We start from the raw sequence: 11,450 nt of genomic DNA, 5'->3' as shown, positions 1-11,450 counted from the left end.
GTGGGGTTTGGAACAGCTCAGGGAGACCAGGACGTGAGCCGGTGGGGTTTGGAACAGCTCAGGGAGACCAGAAGTGAGCGGAGCAGTCTGGGACAACTAGGGAAGAAGAACTTGTCTGTCAGTTTGTCATACTGTGGTGGTTTGTGTGTTGCTGTGAGGCCGGAGGCTATGCCACCAGTATTTCAAATACCAGCAGAGTCACCCATGGTGCACTGGTTTCAGTGGAGCTTCCAGAATAAGACAGACTCGGAAGAAGGAAGAGGCCATCCATTTGTCAAAGAATTGGCCAGTGAAGACCTTATGAATAGCAGTGAAACACTGTCTGATATATTACTGGAAAACTTTATGAATAGCCTTAAATTACATTGTTACAAGCACTAAATCAGTGAACACAAGTAAAGTGCCCTTAATTTGACCTACTATTTTGGTTGTTTTTGTTGTTGCTCTTGATGTTGTCTATTTCTTAAGCAGCAAAGGTGTGTCTCAACACACAGAAACAAAACCATGCAAAGGTTCACAGGCTACAACAGAAAAGGGTGGGAGAGGACAACCCTCCTCTGGGGGAGAAACCAGGCCTCCTTTTCTACCTGCAAACCTTTGAAACTGTGCACTCACAGCGGATGGATGTGAGGCATGCAAATCAGACCTCAACAAAGTTTATAGTTTTTTTAAAAAAAAAGAAATAAAAAGTGTACGTTGGGATGGTGAGAAAGCAAGAAATGCTCTTGAAAACAACTGGTTCTGAAACAGATCAAATCTATAAAGCTGGCGGTCACGTCCACGTACTGTCAGTTCCAGCGCTCTCCTCAAAGGCGGGGTTGTCGAGGCCAGGCTCCTCAGCCCAGGCAGGGAGAGAAGCAGGGGTCAGGTTCCGCTCCACCAGCACCGGCCCCGTCCCCAGGCAGTCGGCTTCTGGTGACACCGTACCCGGGGGGTCTAGTATGGTGGGGCCATTTTCATTCTCGAGCTCCGTCTGAGTTTTACTAGTTTTCCTTTTCTCTAGGGCAGCTCTCCGATGGGAAGCTCCAGGACACCTAGGAAGAGAATATTGGGTGGCTTTCAGGTGTTCTGAAAGGACCAAAAAAAAGTGTAATAGCTCAAACCCTTGTCAACATTGACAGAATATGGCAATGATGTCCTTGGAAAGGAGCACCTAGAAAGAAGCACATGAACGTGAACTTAATCTCTATGAAAACGAAGTTCTCACCACTCCACACAGCAAATACAGCTACAACAAAAAGCATACACATGAACAAGGGCGTTGCCTCAAAGACCACTTCACTGAAAACCTGTATTCAGGTATATACTAGCACAAGGAGCTCTGGTGTGCAGTGGTGTTCTGGTTACCTGGCACTGCTCTAATAGAAGATACCACAAATGGGATGGCTTTAACAAATAGGAGTTTATTCTTACAATTTTTGGAGGCTGGAAGTCCAAGTTCCAAGTGCCAGGCTCCAGGGGCTGTATGAAAGCCCCTTGACCCTGGGCTTCAGCTCTGCCTCTTGCTCCTGACCCACAGAAGCTAGAGGATCTCTTCACTCAGCTGCTGGCTGCCGAGGCTGACAAGCCTAAGATCAACAAATAAAATGGCACAGTCCCGATATTATCAAACAACGTGGCAGGCCACTGATTCAAGTCCACTGAAGTTCCAAGGTTGGCAGAGCACGGCAGGCTGCTTAACAATGACTCGACTACATGCAGGGTTCACGCGTGCCGTAAGCTAGAGACCATTCCCAAAGCTGCTTCTTATATACAGGAAGCAGATCACATCCCTAAAGCAGCTACTCAACTGCTTGTGGTAGGTCCCACCATGGAGTTGACTGCCAGTCTCATCATAGGGAATAACTACCACCAGCTGCCCAGCCACTCAACCAGGCCCAGCCAAGTTGACACACAACTTTAACTACCATGATTGATTAAGGCATTTGGTTGCTAACCAGAGGTCAGTGGTTCAAACCCACGAACCACTCTGTGGGAGGAAGATGAGGCAATCTACTTCTGTAAAACTTTACAGCCTTGGAAACACTATGGGTCGCTATGAGTAGGAATTGACTTGGTGGCAGTGGGTTTGGTCTGGTCCACACTAGTACGGTGGAAATGTACACTCCCATAGTTGTCTTTGTACTGCAAGAATTATTTTTAAGTTCTGATTACACAGCCGTTTTTTACAAGTCACATGGCTTAGCCACAGGAATGGGAATCTGTAGTTTTCTTCCAAAACAAACTGCTGCCTGGTGACTTAGATCGTTAATGCCCCACGGTGCCTCTGCACTCTTCCCCACCACATTGCACATTAATTCATCAGTGGACAGTAATAGCTGAAGCTTCCCAAGTCACAAGGCACAGACCCAAATACTTCACTTTATGATAGCATGCAAGGTGATAAAAATAACCTCGTGCAAAATTAGAATCACAATAGTAGAATTACAGATATGCTGTGTGACGTGAAGCAGCTATTATAAGGAGTTGGGCACTTACATAAGCACCAGGAAACAGGCCCTATGGAGCTGCTTGTGTTTCTTATTTAAACAAACAGAAAGGGCAGATGGATGCTCTTGTGAACTCAGGGCCAATGAAACATTTAAATAGAGGCTCTGCTCAGCAAATGTCAGACGTGATGCCAAGGTGCCAGCTTTCTTCAGACATCTTGACTGGGCAGAGTGACTAAAAATGACCAGCCTGAACAGAAAATGGACTAGTCGCAGGAAATGAAGGAACGGCAATAAGAACAGGAAATGACGAGGAAACACACATAGAACGTGTGTACCTGGGAATGAACCTACTATTAACTCTGATGATTATAATGATTATGGCCCAAGCCATGATGTTTTCAACTGACTCACATACACGTGGAAGCCAGACAATGAAAAAGGAGGGTACAAGAACTGATGGATACTGTAGGGCTGGTGAGAATACTGCATATACACACGGGCCCAGGTTAAGAACGTCCAACCTATGTACAGCTCGTAGTTATGAACTGGCTCCTATAAAGTCATTGTATTAAAAATTTGAGGTCTATCCAATGGTTCATAATAACAAATGGGTGTTATTTTGTAATGCGCATTAAAACATTATTATTTTTATTACCGCATTACTGTGTTAAAGATGTTTTAGTGTATCCGGGTTTGTTTAATGTTTTTTATACTTAGAAAAGTATATTACATACTATATATTAGAGCACTGGTGGTGCAGTGCCTAAGGCATCTGACTGCTAACCAGAAGGTTGGAGGTTCAAAACCTATCAGCTGCTCTGCGGAAGGAAGATGGGGCAACCTACTTCCATAAAGATTTACACCCCTGGCAGCCCAATGGGGGTGGCTATGAGTCAGAATCAACTCAATGGCAGTGGGGAGCTCTGGTGGCGTAGTGCCTAAGGCATGTGACTGCAACCAGAAGGCTGGCGGTTCAAACCCACCAGCCACTCCTCAAAAGGAAGACTGGGCTATCCAACTTTGTGGAGATACAATCTTGGAAACCCAAGGAAGGGTCACTATGAGTTGGAATTGACTCCAACAGCAGTGAGTTTGGTTTTTGGTTTATAAGACAAACATTTGACTAACTGACATTAGATACGAACCTGTACATTTTTTTTTTTTTTAATTGTGATTTGGGTGAAGATTTACAGAGCAAATTCATTTTCCATATAGCAGTTCACATACACTTTGTCTCATGTCATTGACCACAGTTTACTACAATGCAACAGCTGCCCTCCCACTTCCTCCCCATAGTTACCTCTTCCCAGCGTCCAACCCTCCATGCACTCCTGCCCCCTGAGCTGTCTCCTGTGCATAAGCAGCCCTTCTTTCTCCCATGATTGTTCTCTCCAAGGAGTGTATCTACTTGAGGTAAATGTTTAACTCATATACCTCTATTTTGCTTGGCTGAAAAGCACAAGTGTGGGTTCAATTCCAGACCTGAAGGGCAGTTAGGGGCCATAGTCTCAGTGGTTCCACCAGGCTCTTCGGACCAGCAAACCTGGTCTCCACTCTTTTTCTTCCAAATGATTTTGAGTTTTGTTCCACATTGTTTTCCCTCTCTATCAAGGATCTCCTACATAGGTCCCCTTCCAAGTGGATGACAGTGGTAGCTGGGCACCATCTAGTTCTTCTGGTCTCATAGTTGTATAGGCTGCAGGATGGTGTACCAGTCTCTAGGACTAATAGTTTCCATGAATTTTGGTTTTCTTCATTCTTCTTTGCTCTGGATGAGGAGAGACCCATCATTGCATCTAGATGGCAGCTTGCTAGCTTTTAAGATCCCACTCACTACTCACCAAAGTAGGAGGTGGAACAGTGTTTTGTGTAGTATGTTATGCCAATTGAGCTTGATGTCCCCTGCGACTATGGTCCAAAGCCCGCAGGTTCAACTACTTGATCCCTCTTGGTAGCTGGCTGTGACCAAGCAGTGACCACAACCTTGCCCCTTGTCAGCTCTACTATACACCTGGGAATTCTGATCATTCACATAAACTTATAGGACCATTGTCTGCCAACCCTATATATGTTCTTGGATACACTCCCCATTTCATAGACACACCTAATCGTTTAGCCTGTCCACCCATCTATCCATCCATATACCCATGTCGCCTTCACTGACAACGCAGTACTATATGTACAAAAGGCGAACCCGTAAATTTTCTGACCTAACATACAAATTCAACTTAAAGACAGATATATAAAAGGAACACCTTTGTAATCTGGGGACTGCCAAAAGAACGAATCAGGCTTTAAAAAACTACATGAATACTCCTTAGCAGCAGGATGGCAAGACTTCAATTTACCTACTTAGGACAAGTGGTTAAGAAAGACCAATCATCATGAAAAGACATCATGTCTGATAAGGCAGAGGGTTAGCAAAATGAGGGACGCTCTCAATTAAACGGAGTGACAGAACAGCCACAAAACGGAGTCAAACACACCAACGATGGTGAAAATGGCTCAGAGCCACGCAAAGTTGTGCTCTGTAACACACGAGGTTGACATGAGCTGAAGCCAACTGGAGGACAGCTAGGAACAAAACTAAGTAAAAAAACCACCCAAATCAAGTAATTATAACTACCTTACCGGTACCATAGGATAGCACAGTTATCATGTTACTCTAACAGTTACTAAGGACATCATGCTTGGTGAAGTGGAGGGTCAGCGAAAAGGGGAAAGCCCTCAACGAGATGGACTGACACAGTGGCTGCGACGATGGGCTCAGGTACAGCAGGGATTGTGAGGCTGGCACAGAACCGGGCAGTGTTTCGTTCTGTTGTACACAGGGTCACTATGAGTCAGAGCCAACTCCACGGCACCTAACAACAACAATAGTTACTAAACACACAAAAATAAATACAAGAAGGAAAAACTACAGTTGTTAAGTGAAAAGACAGGTATACTTAAATTCTCAATGGGACAGCAAACTGTTGACAGAAACTAAATCAAGTTTTTTTAAAATGAGATCACTTAACAGGAAGGACAGAATGATCTCATCTAGCATTAGAGAAGGAGGGCTACAGGTGGATCTGTCAGGAGCGCCCACCTTTAAAGACGTTACCCGTCTGAGGAGACTGCATTAGAACAGTTAGAGGCAGGAGGACACTAGCAGACAGACTTCAGACTCTCTCCCCAACTGTCTTTGCCTCAACAGAGGAAAAAGTGGTCAACGGTGCAAGTGCCACAAAAGAGAAGGACCAAAAGGTGTTGGCGTGATTTGGCGGCTGGGTTACAGCGACTGGAGAAAGAACATTTTCAGTGGTAAAGGCAAAAACCCAGAATATAATTACAGTGCAAAGATTTCTGTGAACCTGATACATGAATTCTGCAAAACTCAGACACTAAAAATGACAGGCTTATGGGAAAAAGATGGTCGGGATAGATCATTCCAAACCTATGCAGCTGGGAATAGGAGTGACTGCCAACGGATATGGTGTTTCTTCCTGGGATGCCCGCAATGTTCTAAAATTAGGTTCTGATGATGGTTGTGAAATTCTGTGAACATGCTAAAAACCACTGAATTGTTTACTTTAGATGGGTGACTTTTACAGTATGTGAAATGTATCTCAGTAAAGTATTAAAGAAAAAAAAAAGGGCTACATCCAAATTACAATAAAAAGTAGAATAAATAAATAAAGAGAAGCCTCTAGCTTCAGGGGGCTGGGATCAAGAGGCAGAGCTAAAGCCCAAGGTCGAGGGGCTTTCACCCAGCCCTTAGAGCTGGCACTTTGTGAATCAGACTTCTAGCGTCCTAAAGACTAAAGAGAACAAATCTCTGTTTAGTAAGAGCAAAAAAAAAAGAAAGGCTATAAGGGAACCAGTGGGGAGAGAGAGCAGGCTTGGCCAGAGAGGAGCTCCTGGCCATGGATGGTTGGTGTTGTCCCTCTGCAAACATTTGAAACTGACAGAGAAAGAAAGTAACACTTGCCGAATGTCTAATCTCTGCGCAGTCATTGTGTGAACACTTTTATATACATTTTCATTTCCTCCTCACTCTGCTAGTGCCATTTTAAAATGGGAAACTGGAGACTTAACGAACTAAGCCAACATCACACAGGGATAAATTACAGAGGTAAAATCAGATCTGACTGTATAGGCCCCCTGCTCTTCCCACAATATGATTCTAAAGACATTCATAGTGAATATTTTTCCCTGCCTTTCAAAAAAAATCAAGCACAAAAAAAGAAGGCAGAAACAGAGAAACAAAGCAACAAAAAGGACAAGAGTGAAGAAAGTGAAATGGTCCATTTACCTTATCAGTAATCCCATTAAATGTAAACGGGTTAAATGATCCAATCAAAAGGCAGAGGTAAATATTAGACTTGAAGACACACCAGGCAGAAAGCAAAACCATGGCAAACACACATCATGCAGACAGTAACTGTTTGGAGCTGGAGTGACCGTACTAACATCAAACAACACAGACTGGAAGTCAAAATCTGCTTCTAGTGACAAGGAACATTTTATAACGAACGGTAAATGGGTCAACCCATTAGGAAGATAAAACAGATGTAAACATATACAGAACTAACAACAGAGCCCCACAATATATGAAGCAAAAAATGGATAGAAGTACAGGGAGAAATGGACAATGCAACTATTACATAGTTGGAGATTTCAATACCTCATTTTGAATAAAGATTAGAACTAGACATATGATCAACAGGGAAGAGAAGACTTGGACATTATAAACCAACTAGACCTAATAGATACCTACAGAACATTGTCCCCAACAATAGCAGAATACGTGTTCTTCACAAGTGCACGTGGAATGTTTTCTAGAAGAGATCGTGTGCTAGGATTTAAAACAAGGCTCTATAAATTTAAAAGGATTAAAATAAGGAAAACTATGCTCTCCAACTATAATGGAGTGAAATTAGAAGTTAACAAAAGAAAGAAAATTGGAAATTCACAAAAATCCTGACTTAATCCTTATCAAAATCTCAGCTTTTTCCCCCTAAAAATTACCAAGCTGATACTAAAATTCAAATACAAATGCAAAGAATGCAGAACAGCCAAAATAATCTTGAGAAAGGGCATTAGTAGACTCATATATCCGAATCTCAAAACTTACTATGAAGCTACAAAAATAAAAACAGTGTGGTACTGGCACAGGGGCAGGCAAAGTGGACAAGGGAGCAGACCCAAGCCTCCAGAAACCAATTCACACTTACAGTCGACTGGCTTTGAACAAGGGTGCTAAACCCAGCCATCAGGAAAGAATAAGCTCTTCAACAGATATGCTGAATCAGCCACATGCAATGGAACGGAACTGAGCCCTGACCTCACACCATATAAAAATTTAACTCAAAATGGATCAATAACCTAAATGTAAGAGCTAAAATTATAAAACTCTTGGGACTCAATATAGATGTAAAGTGTCGTGACCTTGTATCAGTTAAGTTTCTAGTTATTACATGAGATATACAAGCAAACAAGGGAAAAACAGATAAACTGGAATTTTTTTGAAAAATCAAAGGACATTATCAAGAAAGGGAAGATAACCCAAAGAATGAGAGAAAATATTTGCAAATCATGTATCTGATAAGAGCCTACTATCCGGAATACATGAAGAACTCTTACAACTCAACAGAAAGATTACAGAAACTTGTGGATGAATGTTCATAGAGCAGTATTCGTAATAGTCAAAAAGTGTAAACCACCAAAATGTCCATCAACTGATGAATGGTTACACAGATCATACAACGGAGTATTATATGGCCCTAAAAGGAAATGAATACTTATCTATTCTGTTAACATGGGTGAACCCTGAAGTCAGGCAAATAAAGGTTGACAAAATCACTAGGCCATATATTGTATGACTCCACCTATGTGTGCACAATAGGTAAATCTGCAGAGATGGAAGGGAGGTCAGTGGCTGCCAGAGGTTTGGGGGGTGAGAGTTCGGGGTAGATAAGGGGTGCAGGGGTTTCTTTTTGGAGCAATGAAAACATTCTATAACTACTGGTGATCATTGTGCAGCTTGGTGGACATTCTAAAACTAATGCTATGCTTTAAAACAGTAAAATGGTGGTATGATAACAGTAACCAAAACTGAAATTTGAACATAAGGTTTATTCTAAGCAATTATTCTATATGCTTATAGAGAGGCCATTTTGAGTCCAGAAAAAGCAAGTGGCTGGAAGACAGAGAAAACGAGGGGGAAATACTGAACAGTGATCACTGGCTGGCTACTCTGAACCTGACTGACCGGACCCTGCCTCTCCCTCGACAGAGATCCACTGATGCACAGGTCACTTCTGACCCCTGCTAATAACTGGGCCCCACTCACCTGCTGCCCTGAGACTCTCTGAGATTAGAGTAGGGGGTGACGGTTTGGCAACGATCACTTTCTAGCAGGAAAAACATGTTTACGCTGCTGCAGAGCAGCTTGTCCCAGGCTTTGGTAGTGTGGGTCATTTTTTTTCTTTTTAATATTTGGTCTTGTGGATAAGAAAAACCTTAAAGTCAAAGTCAGATATCCGTTGTTAATTTTCCTATTCAAGAAGTACGTGATTCATATTTCAATAATATCGGGGAAAAAAAATCCCACATAGCATACATTCTAAGATGTATCCTGATTCAGAACTATTTTAATGTATCTTAAAATAGAAAAAAGACATCATCCTTAACAAAATTGGATGTTCACCTTACACGTGGGAGGACCATCCTTGGTGTTTCTGCTTGTTTAAGGCTAATAGCTGGAAAGTGACAAACGTGCACACCTATGGATTAAGAAGGATCAACCACTTCAAAGGCCTGTTAAGGTGAAGTGTGTCTTTGACTCCTCCATGATTATGTCAGAAGCCAACAGGCAAAATATACTCCACAAAAACAAAACCAAACCACCGCCATCGAGTCAATTCCAACTCCTAGCGACCCTGTGGGACAGAGAACTGCCCCAGAGAGTTTCAGAGGCTGTCAATCTCTATGGAAGCAAAGCCAAAACCAAACCTCCTGCTGCGGAGTCCATTGTGACTCACAGCGCCCCTAGAGGACAGAATGGAACTTCCCTGAAGGGTTTCCAAGACTGTCATCGTTACGGAAGCAAAACCCAAACCGAACCCATTGCTGTCCAGTCGATTCCAACTCACAGTGTCAGAGCAGAACTGCGCCATAGGGTTTCCAAGGCTGTCAATCTTTACAGAAGCAGACTGCCGCATCATTCTCCCACAGAGTGGCTGGTGGGTTTGAACCTCTGACTTTTTGGTTAGCGGCCAAAAGCCTTAGCCACTGCACCACCAGGGCTCTTTAGCTGAGGGTAATTAAAGCTATAATCACGGGATGTTAGAGATAGACCTGATGGCCAAGTTCATTACAAATCAGGAAACTAAGGCTGAGGAAGTCTAAGTAACATGTTCGAGGGCACAGAAATAATTGAGAATGCATGTTTCTACACTGCCAGTCAACAGGCATCAATGATCTGCATTTCTCTACTAGAAGGGCTCTGGTGGCATATTGCCTAAGGCATCTGACTGCTAACCAGAAGGCTGGCAGTTCAAACCTACTAGCCACTCCTCAGAAGGAAGACTGGACAATCTGCTTATGTAGTGATACTGCCTCAGAAACCCAAGGAAGAGTCACTATGAGTTGGATCCAACTTGACGGCAATAACTTTAGTTTGTTTTTACTAAGGACATTGAGTATTTTTCATGTGCTTTTTTGGGCTATTTGTATAACTTCTTTGGAAAATTGTCTATTCAAATGTTTTACCCATTTTGAGACTGCATTGTCTTTTTAGTGGAGTTGTAGCTGTTGAGTTTTAAGAGTTTTTTAAATAGTAGTCTGGATACTAGATCCTTATCAGATAGATGATTCACAGATACCATCTATAAATATATTTTTGGTTTTTACATTATACTTGGGGGGAGGGGAGAACTGTGGTAGAGGGAAAAGATCCCAGACTTAAATCTAATCAAGAGATTTCTATTAAACCAAGACAAAGGCAGACATCTGCACAAGATCTGCCAGCAGGTACCAGTCACAGGAGACCAGCAGAATCCCCTGGGGCAGTAAGAGGGAGGCAGGGAAGTGGAGACCAATTCTGACTGGTCACTCATTGATTCATCTTCGTCAAAGGCAGGGTTACAGAAGCAGGGAAGGGACATGACTGGGATCCATACATAACCACAGCTGATAAAAGGTCATAGGCTTGGTTCTGGGTGTGCAATCATCTCATTACATGGCAGCTGTGGGCCATGTGTGAAGATGTGATTCTGAATATCACAGTCCCAAGGTGGTTACAGGACAACACCAGGACCCTCACCTTTAACTCAAATCAGGTAACACGTGCCCGGGCACATTTCTTCCTGGGTTTATTTAGGTACGCTTACAACTACATGACAGGACCCTCACCTTTAACTCAAATCAGGCAACACGTGCCCAGGCACATTTCCTCCTTGGTTTATTTAGGTGCTTTAAACCACTGTGACACCCGTCCTGCCAGTTCTTCTGTCACGTAACTCGAGGAAGGGAAACTGGATCTTCTAGCTTTTTCTTACTATGGTCAAACATCTCTTATGGAGATCTTCCATCTCCACAGCTGAATGCTGCCAAGAATATGACAAATGGCCCTCAGAGCTGAAGAGGACTCTGGCCTCGGTCTCCTCTGACCCTTCTCCTATCCCCTAAGCTACCAAACCACTTAAAACTAGAAGAGGTCTCACTATGGAAAAAGAGAACTTCCCATTTAGTAAGCATTAATGAAAAGAGTAAATAACACAGATATTCTATAAGCACAACAAGCAGGGTCCAAATCCATTGGCATGGAGTCAAGCTGGACTCACAGCACCCCTAGAGGACAGAGTGGAACTGTCCCTCAGGGTTTCCCAGGCTGTCAATCTTCACAGAAGCAAAGCCCAAACCACACCCACTGCCGTGGAGTCGATTCTGACTCACAGCGCCCCTAGAGGACAGAGTGGAACTGCCCCACAGGGTTTCCAAGGCTGTCAGTCTTCACAGAAGCAAAGCCCA

The 11,450-nt window shown here is 43.2% G+C and overlaps 1 protein-coding gene across 1 annotated transcript in view; it reads right to left on the bottom strand.

Annotated features, from left to right (window-relative positions):
• LNX2 (ligand of numb-protein X 2) overlaps window positions 1-11,450 on the bottom strand; it is a 60,218-nt gene that overhangs the window by 38,655 nt on the left and 10,113 nt on the right. Inside the window, exon 2 of the mRNA XM_007958049.1 lies at window positions 787-1,034. Within this exon, the coding sequence (XP_007956240.1) occupies window positions 787-1,034 (248 nt within the window). The remainder of the gene's footprint in view (window positions 1-786; window positions 1,035-11,450) is intronic.

This window comes from Orycteropus afer, unplaced genomic scaffold (genome assembly GCF_000298275.1).
Source record: "Orycteropus afer afer isolate SDZICR_OR568_19922 unplaced genomic scaffold, OryAfe1.0 scaffold00842, whole genome shotgun sequence".
NCBI classification, from domain to species: domain Eukaryota; kingdom Metazoa; phylum Chordata; class Mammalia; order Tubulidentata; family Orycteropodidae; genus Orycteropus; species Orycteropus afer.
This window is presented reverse-complemented; position numbering and strand designations above follow the sequence as displayed.